The sequence below is a fragment of the Nycticebus coucang genome, chromosome X (assembly GCF_027406575.1).
Source record: "Nycticebus coucang isolate mNycCou1 chromosome X, mNycCou1.pri, whole genome shotgun sequence".
NCBI lineage: Eukaryota > Metazoa > Chordata > Mammalia > Primates > Lorisidae > Nycticebus > Nycticebus coucang.
In genome coordinates, this window is record NC_069804.1 from 149,844,292 (window position 1) to 149,860,890 (window position 16,599).

Genomic DNA, 16,599 nt, shown 5'->3' on the forward strand with positions numbered 1-16,599 from the left:
TGAGAATGGCCCACATCACAAAATCTCAAAACTGCAGATGCTGGCGTGGATGTGGAGAGAAGGGAACACTTTTACACTGCTGGTGGGACTGCAAACTAGTACAACCTTTCTGGAAGGAAGTATGGAGAAACCTCAAAGCACTCAACCTAGACCTCCCATTCGATCCTGCAATCCCATTACTGGGCATCTACCCAGAAGGAAAAAAATCCTTTTATCATAAGGACACTTGTACTAGACTGTTTATTGCAGCTCAATTTACAATCGCCAAAATGTGGAAACAGCCCAAATGCCCACCAACCCAGGAATGGATTAACAAGCTGTGGTATATGTATACCATGGAATACTATTCAGCCATTAAAAAAAATGGAGACTTTACATCCTTCGTATTAACCTGGATGGAAGTGGAAGACATTATTCTTAGTAAAGCATCACAAGAATGGAGAAGCATGAATCCTATGTACTCAATCTTGATATGAGGACAATTAATGACAATTAAGGTTATGGGGGGGAGCAGAAAGAGGGATGGAGGGAGGGGGGTGGGGCCTTAGTGTGTGTCACACTTTATGGGGGCAAGACATGATTGCAAGAGGGACTTTACCTAACAATTGCAATCAGTGTAACTGGCTTATTGTACCTTCAATGAATCCCCAACAATAAAAAAAAAAAAAAGAAAAAAAAAAAAAGAAACGCATTAAATAAAACCACGTGATTTGGATTTAAAATATGAAATAACTTATTGTAAAGTTTACCTGTTCTATAAAGTAAAGGTTTATTAGGCAAGTTAAATAACATTACCACATATACTAAAATGTAATAAATAATCAGTATCCATTACAGTGTGGTGATAAGAGCTAGAGCGTTAGAGTCAAATGGGCCTGATTCAAATCCTATCTTGGCTGCTTCATCTCTAGTCTGGCTTTAATTACTTCTCAAAGTCTCAGCTTCCTTATCTATAAAGTGAATTTCATAATATAAAATTCATAGCATTTTTGTGGGGTCCAATGGAGATGACGCATGTGCTATGGACTAGATTTTTTTTTTTTGTGCAGTTTTTGGATGGGGCTGGGTTGAACCCACCACCTCTAGCGTATAGGGCCGACGCCCTACTACTTTGAGCCACAGGCACTACCCAGGACTAGATTTTATTCTACCAAAATTCAGTGTTTAAATCCTTGCCCCCAATGTTTCTGTATTTGGAGATAGGACCTCTAGGAGGTAGCTAAAGTCAAATGAGCTCAGAAGGATGGGACCCTAATTTAATAGGATTGGTGACCTTATGAGAAGAAGAAGAATGCATGCATAAAGAAGAGGTCATGTGAGCACACAGCAAGAAGGTGGCTGCCTACAAGCCAAAAAAAGATGCCTCAGAATGAAACCTACTTTGTTGGCACCTTGATCTTGGACTTCCCAGCCTCCACAAATGTGACAAATAAATTTCTATTATTTAAGCCACCTAATCTATGGTATTTTGTTATGGCAGCTCAAGCACACTAATATAGATTTTGGTACTGACATAACAAATTCCCCCAAAAAGTGAAAGTGGCTTTGGAACTAGGTGAGGGAGGAGTTTTGAGCTACATGCTCAAAAATACTTAGATTACAGTGAATAGACTGATGGTAGAACTATGGAGGTTAAAGTTCATTCTGGTAAGGTCTTAGATGGATATAAGGAATGATTGGAAACTGAAACAAAGGTAATCCTTGTTGCAAAGTGACAAAGAACTTGGAAGAATTATGTTCTAGTATTTTGTGGAAGGTAGAATTTGAGAACAATGAAATTAGATATTTAGCTGAGGAAATTTCTTTTTTTATTGATGCATAATGTATATAGTTTTAGTTTGCATGTAATAATTTAATAATTCATGTAATTTGTAAAGATCAGATCATGTACTTAGGATACTCATCACCTTAAATTTTTATGTTTTCTCAATGGTAGAACAATTCACATTATTCTCTTTTTGCTATTTTGAAATATACAATGGAGTATTATAGACTGTTGTCACTCTACTGATCTAACACTGTCTTATTTCTTCTATGACACCATAAATTTGTACCCATTAATCAACTTCAGCAGAGGAAATTTCTAAGCAAAGTGTTTAAGGAATGGTTTGATTCGTCCTGATTGCTTAGAGTAAAATGCAAAAGAAGAGAGATGAATTGAAGGAATTATTAAGCAAAATGGAACCAGAACTTAAAGATTTAAAAAATTCCTAGTCTATCTATATTGCAAACAAATGGGGAGGGGTTTATGGGAGGGGAAGGAGGGAAGGTGATTGGTGGGATCTCACCTAATGTGCATAATGTGAGGGTGTTCAGCACGCTCCCTGGGTGAAGGGCTCAACTACAACTTGAACTTTACCTTGGAAATGAAAATAATGTAACCTAAACATTTGTACCCTCATATTAATCTGAAATTAAAAAATGAGCTTGTTCTAGAGAGAATACCAAGAGATTGTCTGGACTATCACTTAGAGAAACTACCCATGATGTTAACCAGCCATCTTAGCAGAAGCCAGGAGTACAATTTGGATCAAAGGGAATAAAACAATATGGTGGTGCAACTTGGCTACAAACATGCTTTATATTCAAGAAAAGGAAAGAATGACCCTGAAGGTGACTCAGAGATGGCCAGGGCATCCACTCCCACTACAGGTCTACAGTGCACAGACCTAGAGGGCAAGCCTGCCTCTACCTTGGTTTCAAAGGATGGGAGTGACACCCAACAGAAATGTATGGGTTGGGCTGGTAGCTCCCCCCAGTCAAAGAGTGAAGCTACCCCATGGAACTGTGGGGTTGCTGCTGCTCTCCCAGGTGGGCCTGAAGGGCAGAGTATTGAATCAAAGATGATTATTTATGAGCCTAAGATCTAATGGAATTTGCTTTGCTAGATTTTGGACTTGCTTAGGACTTGTCACCCCTTTATTCCTTCCAACTTCTCCAAACTGCCTGTACCATCATTGTGTTTTAGAAGCACATAACTTGTCTAGGTTCATAGGTTCACAAGAATTTTGCTTCAAGATAAATAATGGCCGGAGCTTCACCCACATATTTAAATGATATTTAAACGAGACTTTGGACTTTAGACTTTATAGTTGAGTTTAACTCTGCAATGAGTTAATTTCATTTGAGACTGTTAGGATGGAATGAATATATCTGGCATGTGAGAAGGGCAAGGATTTCAAGGGTCTGGAATGGAATGATATGGATGGAATTGTGTCCCCTCAAAATATGTTTAAGTCCTTATGCCCAAAGTGATAGTATTTGGAGGTAGGATCTCTGAGAGTAATTAAGGTTAAATGAGGTTATAAGCATAGAGCCCTAATATAGGGTTAGTAGTGTCCTTATTAGAAGAGAAGGGGTGGTGTGAGCACACAGCAAGAAGTCAGTCACTCACAAACCAAAAGAGGAGGCCTCAGATTGAAACCCACCTTGTTGGCACCTTGATCTTGAACATTCCACCCTCACGAACTGTGTGAAAATAAATTTCTTTTGTTTGAGCATTCAGTCTACGGTATTTTGTTATGGTAGCTAAGCGGACTAATACAGCATATAAAACTCTTGGCATGAAATAAGTTATACAGATATATAATATGCATACAAACTGAGTTATGGGAGAAAATGTTTACCACATCTAAAAGGACAGGTTGCTTTAGCAGCACAAGTACTTTAGCAGCACTAATTTTTAATTCAAATTACTGTTACCTCCCTATTATACAGAATAATATAGTAATACAATCATGTGTGATATAATGATGTTTCAGCTATCAATGAACTACATATAGAATGGTTGTCCCATAAAATTATAATGGAGCTGAAAAATTCCTACCACCCAGTGATGTCATGGCCATCATAATTTCATAGCCCAATGCATTATTTATGTGTTTGTGATGATTCTGGTATAAACATACCCACTGTGTTGCCAGTTGTATAAAAGTATAGCATATATGGCTGGGTGTGGTGGCTCACGTCTATAATCCTAGCACTCTGGGAGGCCCAGGCAAGGGAATTCCTCTAGCTCAGGAGTTTGAGACCAGCCTGAGCAAGAGTAAGACCCTCTGCAAGGAATCGAAAAATTACCTGGTGTGCTGTGGGCCCCTGTAGTCCCAGCTACTCAGGAGGCTGAGGCAGAGGATCACTTCAACCCAGGGGTTTGAGGTTGCAATGAGCTAGGCTAATGGCACAGCACTCTAGCCTGGGCAACAGAGTAAGACTCTGTCTCAAAAAAATGAAAGTATAGAACATACAATTACATATAGCACATGATACTTGATAATGATATTAAATGACAGTGTTACTAGCTTATATATTTACTGTACTATACTTTTTATCATTATTTTATTTTATTATTTTTTTAAAAAATTTTATGTTTTGGACAAGATCTCACTCTGTCACCCAAGCTGGAGCATAGTGGTGTCATCATAGTTCACTGCAACCTCAAACTTCAGGGCTTAAGCAATCCTCTTGCCTCAGCTTCCCAAGTAGCTGGTAGCTGGGACTACAGGTGTGCATCAGCAGGCCTGGTTAATTTTTAAAAGTTTTTTTTTGTGTGTGTGTGGAGATGTGAAAGGATTTGGGGTCACCAGATAAGGAGGTCTTGCGAGGAATGAAGAGGCTTGAAAAAAAAGACTGAGGAACTCTGGGAGGAGCCCTTCTGAGTAAACCTCAGGTTCTATTTATTATCACAAAGCAGGAAAAAGTAGTTGAAATTTACTACAGACATCAGCATTAAAAAAGGGGGAATATGGAAAGTGTCAGACAGAATGTCTCCAATTTGTTTTGCGAAATCTCAGACCTTAAGCAAGATTTCTGCCTTTAGCGTCAAGAGACCTTCGGAATCTACAGAATCTTTACCATAACCATTAGGTCTGGTACTGCCAGACCTCACATAGACATTCTCCCTTGGAGGCCAGTTTTCTCATCTCCTGCATGCACACAGCTCACATGTCATTCTCATGATTCTCCAGGTGTCTCAAGCAGGAAGTGAGTCTTAGGCTAAAGATCAGGGCTGAGTTTCCTCTACAGAGATGGGATCTTGCTATGTTGCTCAGGCTGCTCTTGAACTCTCAGCCTCAAGTGATTCTTCCACCTTAGCTTCCCAATGTGCTAAGATTACAGATGTCAGCCACCATGCCAGGCTTTTTATCATTGTTTTAGAGTGCACTCCTACTTATCAAAAAAAAAAAAAAAGTTAACTGTGAAACAGCCTCAGGCAGGTCTTTCAAGAGGTATTGCAGAAAAAAAGCATTGTTGTCATAGGAAATGTGTGTCCTTACCTCTGAAGAACTTACTTTGGCACAAGATGTGGAAATGGAATACAGTGACATTGTTGATCCTGACCCTGTGTAGGCTAATGTGTGTGTTTGTATCAAAGTCTTTTAAAACCAGAAAAAGCTTATAGAATAAGGATATAAAGAAAGGAAATATTTTTGTATAGCTGTACAAGGTGTTTGTGTTTTAAGCTAAGTGTTATTATAAAATAGTCAAAATGTTTTATAAAATTAAGTTTACAAAGTAAAAAGGTCACAGTAAGCTAAGGTTAAATTTATTATGCAAGAAAGCAAAAAAGCTTTTAAAATAAATTTAATGTCACCTAAGTGTATGGTGTTTATGAAATCCATAGTAGTATGCAGTAGTGTCCTGGGCCTTCACATTCACTCACCACTCACTCACTGACTCACCCAGAGCAACTTCCAGGCCTGCAAGCTCTGTTCTTGGTAAGTGCCTTCAGCAGGTGTATCGTTCTTTATCTTTTATACCATATTTTTACTGTGCCCCTTCTATATGTTGATATGTTTAGATGCACAAATACTTACCATCGTGTTACAGGTGCCTGCAATATTCAGTACACTAGCATGCTAAGCATATAAGTTTATACACTAAGAGCCATAGGCTACACCATATAGCCTAGGTTTATAATAGGCTGTACCATCTGGGTTTGTATAGGTGTGTCCAACCTGTGGTCTGCAGGCTGCATGCAGATTATTTGAGGACTGATTTTGCTTATCTGTTGTGTCGCATATTGTGAAAAGTATGCACAGATTTTTTTCTTTTGCAGACAACTCTTATTCTTCCAATGTTCAGCAGAAAAGAAAAATGGGTGGACACCCCTGCATGATGTTTCCATGATGAAATCACCTAACAACACATTTCTCAGAAGCTATCTCTGGCATTAAGTGACATGTCACTATAGTAATATTATATTGCTATACATTAATAATATAATAGTAATAGAAGGATATAGTTATTATAGTCTTATAGTATTATATACTTATAATATTACTATTATATTATTTTATAATTAATATTATGTTACTAATTATCTCAATGTGTCTGATTGTGTCTTGTCCCAGTGAGGTATTTTTACCTTAAGGTTTTATATGTACTTAAAAATAACGAGTTTACAGTTTGTTCAAACTATTTAATAATTCATGGCTTTTACCAATTACAACAGATCCCTAGTTTCTATCCTAGCAGATTCTCCACTAGATAAATCCCTAGGAGTGTGAGCTCCCACATTAAAAAGATAAAGAGGTCTCACTGGAAACTGTGATTGGACAAATGTAATAAAGCTAACAAGTTAAATTTGCTGGTCTTTGTTTCCTATGAATGCAATGGTACTGTATACATGTGTTCCAGTCTATGCAACAGTTATATGTAATAGTAGACTGAAATTTAGTACATTCATTCTTCTTTTGGAATCTTTCAGTAATGGAAGTTTATTCTTTCACAGGTATCAAGGTTACATTTATACATACCGAGTGTCCCAGACAGAAACAGGTTCTTGGAGTGCTGAGGTACATAGCTCTTTTATTTATTTTTATTTCTGTTGGTTTCAAGGAGTTGTTCAAAATTTTAGGCTGGTTTTATAAAAGAGCAATCAGATCATACATTACTAAAATGGTCATCAAATTTAAATCACTAAAGCTCTAATCCAAAATTGTTCGTAGATCATTAAGAAGCTTTTAGATATTTTGGTTCTAGTACTGTCCAGCCACCATTGTGGAAAGTGGTATTGCTTAGGGGACAGATAAGAAAGTTGGAAGATTGTGTCAAACTTTTAGTGCTTATATGAAATCTTAGAAAGAATGTAAAAAAAAAATAGGTGAAATAATTAAATCAGCAATTATTTACCAAATGATGATGATATGAATGCTGGTGCTATGGAGGATTAAAAAACATGATGCCTGTTTTCTGAGAGATGGTAAGATCCTTGGGGAGATGGAATGTGAAATTAAACAGCAGTGGAAGAACCTGGGCTTTGTTCCGGTCTTGTCCCACCTCCTCCCTGATAGGTCTACAATCATGGGAAGGTTACTTAACTTTCTATCAACCAGTTTCATCTGTAAACTTAACCTACAAATAATCCCTCAGTCACAGGGCTTATTTGGAGGCATAAAAGAGATAATACATGTACAGAAGCTCTTAGCCACAGTGCCTGGCACATAGTGAGCACTCAAAAATATGAACTCTTGAAACGTGCTCAACAATGTGATTGTATATAGTGAAGTGCTAAGTTATCTCGCCCAGGGGTTCAAAGAAGGGAGGGCTTCCCAAGCATGATGGTGATCAATGTTGCTCTATGTGAGGAGGCAGGAGTCTCATCTGAGCCCTGTGGGAAGGTCATGGGTAGGTGGAATGGAGAAGAGGAAGTGTAACAGTGTTTTTAAAGCTGTGATCTGCAGATTCTGAGGGTTCTTCTACCTGGGGACCTTGGAGTTGCCTGGGGGTTGCAGAGGAAGAGGAGAAGCAAGTGGATATATTTCTGGGTACCTACCTTAAATCTGAGCAGAGTTTCCTTTATTTTACTTATAAACTGGGACTCAATACGATTTTATTAGGAAAAAAGGGTTCTATGGCTTTGAAAACTTTTTTTTTTTTGAGACAGTCTCGTTATGTTACCCTTGGTAGAGTGCCATGGCGTCATAGCTCACAGCAACCTCCAACTCTTGGGCTTAAGCGATTCTCTTGCCTCAGCCGCCCAAGTAGCTGGGACTACAGGTGCCCGCCACAAGGCCTGGCTTTTTTTTTTCTTTGGTTGTAGTTGTCATTGTTGTTTCACAGGCTGGGTTCGAATCCACCAGCTCTGGTATATGTGGCTGGCACTCTAGCTGCTGAGCTACAGGTGCCGAGCCTGGCTTTGAAAACTTTTGAAAGCCACTGTACCACTGCAAGAAATGCCTGTAGAATGAATCTGTACCAGGATAATATTATCATGTCTTATCAATTGTAGAGGTCTCTATGACTGAAACTTTTAACCTCAAATGCTCTTTCTGGTCTTTGACTCTTTCAAACAGTCTCTCTTTATAATGAAAATATTTCATTATGGGCTTTTGAAAACATAAATATTAATATTAGCTTCTATTAACAATTAATCTATGCATTTAAGAAACTCTAAAGTTGGGCAGCACCTGTGGCTCAAAGGAGTAGGGTGCCGGCCCCATATACTGAAGGTGGCGGGTTCAAACCTGGCCCCAGCCAAAAACTGCAAAAAAAAAGAAACTCTAAAGTCTAGACTAAAAAAATGAAAATAGTTCTAAACTTTACTGATTCAGCAGTAAATTGGAAAGTACAAATTACAGACTACAAACATTGTGAAGTACTAAGATGAAGTAGAGCAAATTTTCAAATTCATTGTTACTTTATTATCAGGATAATTAAAACTGTAGAATTAACTAAAGAAAACACAGTGCCTTTCTAATCAAACTATTTAAAATTTTTTTCTTTATCACTGCAAATACGATTGAATAAGAAATTAAACTTATCATGAGGAATAGTTGTGTTTTATACACACACACACCTGTATATAATTTCACCAGAAATAGTCCTTCTCCCTAGAGAAATATCCTTCAGTTGCTGAAGAGTATTCATTATGGAAAGAATATAAAATTCTTAGGGTTTAGCAACCTTGGTTTTCAACTTGCTTTTCTCTGTTTCAAGTATAACATCATATGCAGATTGTTATTTGTGGTCATGTTCAGGAGGGGAAGGCTTATTGAACATAGATGTCCCCTCATCCTGTTGTCTGATATGACCCTGTTTATGTAACAATATTGTAATTATTTGCACCAAGAGAGCAGAAGAATAGAAAACAGTTCAAAAATTCTTTAATTTTTAAAATGCATATCGCATTTTTTCTATCTACCTACTTAAGCTTTGCTAAAGTGAATATTAAACTAGTCTGTATCTCAGAGTTTATGTCACCTCACTGGAAGAAATTTCTCTAGAGCATTTGAAGACCAGCTGTGATCTAAAACCTTTCCATGAATAACTAAGAGATAATAGTAGGGGAAATGTGCAAATTTGAACAATAGCTAAGTTCAGCAATAGGATGGGAGTTGTGATGTTCAGTGATACCATTTTTGTGGTAAATGTGTTTTCAAAATTGGGTAAATGAAGGTGTTTATACTGCCTTTTGGAACAACATTTTAGTTTGCCAGGCTGCAGGAAAAATCAGGGTGGTAGCACAGCACACCATCCTCTGTGCAAAGACTGTGCTAGAAATTTATGTAAGTCTGAGATTTGTTTTAAAAACTGGAATGAAATTGAACCTGGACCCACAGGAATTATGAAAGAAAAATATCATGGGTACTTGTAGTTTCGGATAGACTTTTAGATTAGATCATAGTGTATTAACTTAATTTGTGTGGCTCAGGTTAAAATTTTGCTAAATCATTAATTCAGAGAATTCTCCATATGTTCAGCTATCATTTATGATATGTGTATTGCTGGCAGTGCATTAAAGACATGTACTGACCTCCCCTGCTGACTTTAGTGCCTTGGGGCTTTTCTGGGTATTTGATCATCAGCAGATCAGCAGATGTTAAATAATTTTATGTATTAACCTAAGCAAAATCATTTGCTAATGAAACATGGCATCCTAAATTCAAATTGTTTCTATACATCCAGTGTTATTTTTCCTCTCTGTTAGCTTGGATAGTCAAGTGTTAACTGCATCAGTCTCCATAAAAATGATGCTTCTGCTGATGAATGGTTTCACAAGCCACGGAAACAACTAAAAAGATGTGTGGTCTGAAAACCTTCTGCACTGGGGGAATGTATAATTTCTCTTTTGGTTGGTCACACTAGCTTCACTAGAGCCTGTTTGCTTCCGTCATCATCTGAAAGGCAATGAACACTGGGTCTTGGAATCCAAAGCCAATTCTGCCTCTGGTTGTCTGTGTGACCTTGGGCAAGCTGATGGATGTTTTCTTTTCGTTTACATACTCTTATCTGTCAAATAGAAAAACTAAAGCAGCCAGTAATTGCTAATATGTGAGGAAATAGTGGGGGCAAGAGAGGGGAAAGGGCTTTGAAAATGAAAAAGTACTTGAAGGAAGGTATGAGGAGATAATTTGTGCATATTGTCTGCCTTTGCAATGTGGAAATTCTATCCTGGAGCCAAAGAACTGTTTGGACCTCTAAAAGAATGTTACTTTGAATGAGGTATCAACAGAGCTTTAGGAAGGTGTTTTAGCCATAGGGGAGGAGCTGTGTGGGGGCATGTTCTATATAGATAATTTAGATTTAAAAAGAACGTTTGCAGTATTTTCAATGAAAAATTACTCAACCCAGCAAAGGAAAGACTGAGAGTAACTATGGACAGTATGTTAGCTCCAGCACACTGTCTAGTTGACAGAAGTTGGCATGACAGTCTTCACGTTTTCTCTTAAATGCTAAAAAACAAACAGCTCCCACCTCAGAAATCTTCCAAATGGAATAGGTGAAAAACAACTTTCTGAAAAATACTTGTCGTTGTTCAGTTGCTGATAGCATTACTATTATATTTTATGTAAAATGACAGTTTGGGGCTGATGCCTTAACCTTGGCTCATAGCTTTTGCAGGAAATTGTTGTTGATTTCAGGCAATGTCTTTGTAAGATAACTGATGTTAGGAAAGGAGCGCATTTTAATAATCACCTGCAAATAACGATCTCTATTAAAAACACACACATAAGTAAATAAAGGTGACCTTATATAGTCTTTCATTTTCATATCACAGAGGAAATCTTGTCACAGTGAAGGACTGATGGAGTGATTTGGGGGAGAATAGGGAAGTTTCCCAAGAAGGAAAACATTTAATGTGAAGGATGAGACAGGAAATGATTGTGAGATGAAAAAGCACGAAGACTAACTAGCCATGCACTGTGTGTATCATAACAGCCAATTAACAGCCCATTTTTAATTTCCTGCATAGCATTTTGTATTGGGGAATGATGACAGGAAGGATTTTTTTTTTTTTGGTTCCTCAGGCTTTGTATTAATGACCTGTAGGATCTGTGTTGTTCCTGTGTTTAACTGCATCCCGTCTGTTGGTGAATTCATTGTGGGTAATGGCCTGTATACCCTCCGAGGTTTGGGATGTCTGATGCGTAGCAGGAAGGAAGGGCAGGGCGATGAGCAAGAGCTTGTACAAATGAATACCACCCTTGGGAGAACTGAAATGACAGCTTATTAGCTCCTCTTGCTGGGAAATTCAGCCAACCAAAATAAGCTCTTCTGGAATGTTGTTTTTCCTTCTTCCTTATGTTTTCAAATATTTGAACAAGTTACACAAATGTTACCTCTCTAAGCATCCCTTGCCCTTTTTGTACCATTATGAGATAGGCAAATAATTTACTTGAACTTTTATTTTCCAGACAGCACCTGGGGTACATAAAAGGTTTTTCCGGAAAATAAAAAATCTCATTTCAGCATTTCAAAAGCCAGATCAAGGCATTGTAATACCTCTGCAGTATCCTGTTGAGAAGAAGTCCTCAGCTAGAAGTACACAAGGTACTATAGGACGATTTATTCTTAATTTTTCAAAGGTTTTGAAACCTCAGAGTTAGGAATCAACCTATTCATGACCATATAATCAAATGGAAGTTGTGTAAGAAAAATGCAGTGAGAAAGTAGATGTAGCCAGCAAATCAAGTGAGAGGTGACTACATGCTATCATTTCAATCTGCTATACTATAAACTTTAAATAAAACTATGCAAACATATCAAACATCCTATAAAGCCGTAACACTTTTTAATCCTTTTGTCTGGATCAGCTTGTCCTCTCTGGTCCCATTTATAGACAGCTAAATACCATTTCACTTCACTAATTCGGACTCAAATAATTTGAAGGATGGTACAATTCAGAGAACATATAGGCTATCTTTTTACCTCTGCTTAGTAAACTTTTTTTTCCTTCGGGGATGCAAAGGTTAACAGTAACCTGGCCCATGTGATTCTAATTTCCAAACCAGTGGCGTTTAAATTAATGAAAAAATTTGCTGTAACAAAGGAAATTAAATTCAGACTTTATTATTCACTGGCACAAATTGTTAACATCTCCTGAGCAAAGCTATTTTAGTGTATGTGTCTTGTTAAAGGCTGAATAGCAACCAGTGTCTACAGCTATCTGATATGTGACAGTTTACTCCTCTATTGAAAGGGGTTTATCGTTTGTTTGGAGTAAGAGGATAGGACTTGATTGAAACAATAGACATTTATGATAAAAGAAAATGCATTGTTATATATTTTTTGACAAGGACCCAGACTCAGGCATAAACTGACAATTAGACTCAAGTGGTGAATGAATGAATAGTTAGCCTTTATAATAGAAATATAAATACAGCTCTTATTTACAAGTTGGCTAATTGTTCTTTTCTGCCCAGTAGTCCACTCTCAGTTTTAAATAATAGTTACTTGAGGTCTATCATTGTGTTGTATCATTGGGAGTTTTATGCAGTTGGAAATGTTATGCTTGAGTTCATCTGTCATTTTAACAGTTTGTAAGTTTATCTGTTCTTGGTTTTTGTTATTATTTTCCTTTAGGGACAAGAGAAGATCATGATGCCCACCTGAAAGCACCATGAAGAAAAGGAATACACCTTGTATTTTATTTTCAATAATTTAAATATATGCTAAGTTTTGTATAGTATAGATAATACAGTCAGTGAACCATAAATGCATTTCTAAAACCATTGTAGTCCTGTAATGGAAGCATCTAGCGTGATGTCAGAGTGGAAATGGACTTTGTAGATCATGAGGAACTTTGAAATGAGGATGAGGAAAAAATCATTCCATAGGTTACTTTTGGTTATTATATTTACACATGGTAAACAATTTAAAGCATAATGAATACTTTATAAAAGATTAATGTGAAGTCTTGCCAAACGTGAATAAAAATAATACTCATTTTTTTGTCAAAAGCTGTATTTTTACTGCAATATTATTTGGTGGTTACTGATTTTCAAATGGCTTGCTTGATTGTATGGTGGCAAGTTGGTTGGTGTCCCTCGTCTTTGTCACATGCAGTTCTCCACTAGTTAAGGTTCTTAGGGGATTTAGGAAACTGTGCATTGTGTGCTAAGACAAGTACTAGGTAAAGAATGAAGAAAGCAACCTTCTTGCCTACTGTTCTGATGTTGGGAAGTAAAATCCACAGACCAATCTGGAGTTTAAAATCCCATAATTTAAAATATGCTCTAAATGTTTACTGTATTTGATGATACAACCTTCAAAATACTATATTACAAAGCCAATGGAGCGGATTTTTATTTTTTTCATTTACCTCTGCCCTAGTTGTTTCCACAACATGTGAAACCTCATTTTGAATTTTCAGCAGCTGCAGCTCATGAATAACTGATTTGTAAACATTCTGCCTTTAGGGTAACCCTAGAAGACCATTTGAAAGCTTATGGTTACATTAATTTTTAACAATTCCAAGTGATCGAAACAAGTGAGAGTTAGAATTTTATGCAATATTTTCTTATTGCATTTATATTTTTATGACTTCTTTTGTGATCGTATGTCACAGTGCTTCAGGATTCACACAATTCATTCACTCAACAAGCAGGATTGGGACTAAGGGAAGAGAAGTAAAAACCCCTGGTCCCTGCCCTCAGCTGGCTCACCTGGTTTTGGACAAGAAAACAATAATGAAAGCTGATCAGTACTTATGTGATGTTCCCCAGGTATAGACAGATCTGTCTTTTCAGGCAGAATGAATCAACACAAATACTCTGGTCCATGGTCCATAGGAAAAGGCTAAGCTTCATTGTAAGCAAATACACTGGAAGTCTTGGTTGTACATAAGTGTTGGTGAGCTTGTTTAGTAATTAGGGAACTGCCAAGAGACAGAGCCTACTATGTCTGCTGGCAAGATCTGATTTTGAGCATTTATCATGGTTATTATACGAGTACAAGGATGGAGCATGGCCACAGTAACGCATTGTGGGTGGTTTACCATTTCTTGAAGTAAGAGTATCACTTTAAGGACTTGTAAAGGAATTCAGAAAGACTACTTTCAAAATTAAATGCCTGTTCGAATACTTTTTAATGATGTGTAGCTTGAGTTTAAATTTTTTAATAGGTATAACTAATTTTTGCTCATTCTAATATGTTCATTCTGGAAAAATCCTAAACATGTGAATTATGTTTGCACGTTCCTTTACAAGAGACTTTTTTTTGAAAAAGCTTTTTTGACTCATTCATGGTCTTTCACATTTAAATAAAGTGTTTGAAAATTTTATTTACCTAATTTGTCTTGAAATATTCCTTTTAAAACAGTCAGAGGTAGATGCTATTAATAAACCAAATAAAGCATTTATGAAGGCTATCTTACTTATTGGACGGATTCCCTGGAAAAAGGTAAGTACTTTTCTGATTTTGCTGCTGTCAAAGTTCCCAGTTGATGGGCCTACTCTATCTTTTTTGGCTTTCATTCATCATGTTTCTTTCTTTCTTTTTTTTTTTTTTTCGCTTTTTCTTCCACAACATGAGCATTTTTGCTATTTCCCATTATGTAATGGCTTACATTTTATTTATTTATTTTTTTAGAGATAGAGTCTCACTTTGTTGCCCTTGGTAGAGGGCTGTGGCGTCACAGCTCACAGCAACCTCCAGTTCTTGGGCTTAGACGGTTCTCTTGCCTCAGCCTCCCGAGTAGCTGGGACTACAGGCACCCACCACAATGCCCTGCTGTTTTTTTTTTGTTGTTGTTGTTGTTGCAGTTTGGCCGGGGCCAGGTTTGAACCCATCACCCTCGGTATATGGGGCTGGCACCCTACTCACTGAGCCACAGGTGCTGCCTCGGCTTACATTTTTATAGAAAGGCCATATCCTTGCCATATCTAAAATATTGCCATGCTTAACATATACCTGTAAGATGCTGAGTCAAGATAGAAAAATGCACATAGATTTCCAAGTATGCACTACTCCAGAAAAAAAAGTGTGTCAGCAAGCCCACAAAGAACATGACAGCTTGTCAAATACTTGTTCATTTTCTCTGAAATTTGTTCTTAAGAGATAACGTCAGTAGGGAGACAAGCTCATGTAACTGTCTGTTTTGCTGTTTCAGGCAGGGAATCTTTGTGGTCGTGCACAGGTAGAGTAAGTCTCCAAACCTCTAATTAAGTCCTCTGCTATAAATAAAGGGCCAGATTTAAGATATTCTTTGGGATAGAAGGGAGAATTAAAAATGTGAGAAGTAGGTTTCACATCCGTTAAGAATGTTTCGACATCAGCTTATGTTTTTATTTGATTCACTTCATTGAGCTCTGATTCCAAAGCGTACTAATAAAAAACCCCAGCTTTGCCCTTGAACATTATTTCTAGGTTACAGGATGCCTGCTCTTCCTGTTAGGGTGCCATACACTCAACTTTGACACCTATGGTTGCCCTTGCAGTCAATGGAATACCATTATTTTTGCAGTTTGCAGCTACAGGTGAAGTTAAACTACCCAGTTTGAATACGTTCATAATTGGGGGTTATGGGCCAAACTTGTAGTAAAAGGCTGAATTCTTATCATTAAGCCATTTGCTTCTTAAGTGAAGATTTTCTTTTTAAGTAGAAGGCTATAACAAACCTGACCAACCATCTGGGTAGAGCCCATCAACATAACATATATGGAATGAACAGATATATATCTTGATTATACACACACACACACACACACACACACACACGAGAAACGGAATTGTTTTCTCACAAGATGACAAAAGGCAACAGCACACTCAGAAGGAGTACATGAGGCCTGAGTTATTTTCCTGCTTTCATTAACTGTGTGACTTTAGGTAAGTCAGTCTGTTCCTGTTATTGCATTTGCCAGGTAGGAATGACTAAATCTCATTAACCTTACAGGATTATCATTGTACAAGGATTATGTAACTCCGAGGTAGTCATTTTACTAAATGTTTAAATAGAATTGATATCCGAAGATCTCTAAAAGTGAGGGTGAATAGGGGAGGAATATGGAGAAATCCCTTATGTCTTTTAATAATTCTCTCAATGTAGGAGTTCTTGCTCTCATTTGTTTAATACTTTGAGGGTGGGGTTGGGGTGCATATTTTGAAAAAAGTCCCCAGGTGATTGATTCTAATACCCTTGTCTCCTTTATTGATTTTTTTTTTCCTGAGAAGTTGAGCCAATCAAGGTTTTCTGCACTGTCTCTGTATATATATCATTGAATAAAAAAGCAGCAGAGAATTCTTTGAAGTAGTGTAAATTCCCGGGTTCCAAGCAAGTTTCATTATCAAATTGAATTTTTGAAGATCTCTTGGCCAGATTTCTGAGTGTCACTTGGAAATGTCTCTTGTGAAAATTAAGTGCCAAATGGCAGTGATTGT

General features: G+C 37.3%; 1 protein-coding gene across 1 annotated transcript in view; it reads left to right on the plus strand.

Moving 5' to 3' along the window:
- SH2D1A (SH2 domain containing 1A) overlaps positions 1-14,461 on the plus strand; it is a 28,056-nt gene extending 13,595 nt beyond the window's left edge. Inside the window, exons 2-4 of the mRNA XM_053580320.1 lie at positions 6,731-6,794; positions 11,637-11,772; positions 12,805-14,461. Coding sequence (XP_053436295.1) covers positions 6,731-6,794; positions 11,637-11,772; positions 12,805-12,845 — 241 coding nt within the window. The 3' untranslated portion in view covers positions 12,846-14,461. The remainder of the gene's footprint in view (positions 1-6,730; positions 6,795-11,636; positions 11,773-12,804) is intronic.
- The last annotated feature ends 2,138 nt before the right edge of the window (positions 14,462-16,599 follow it).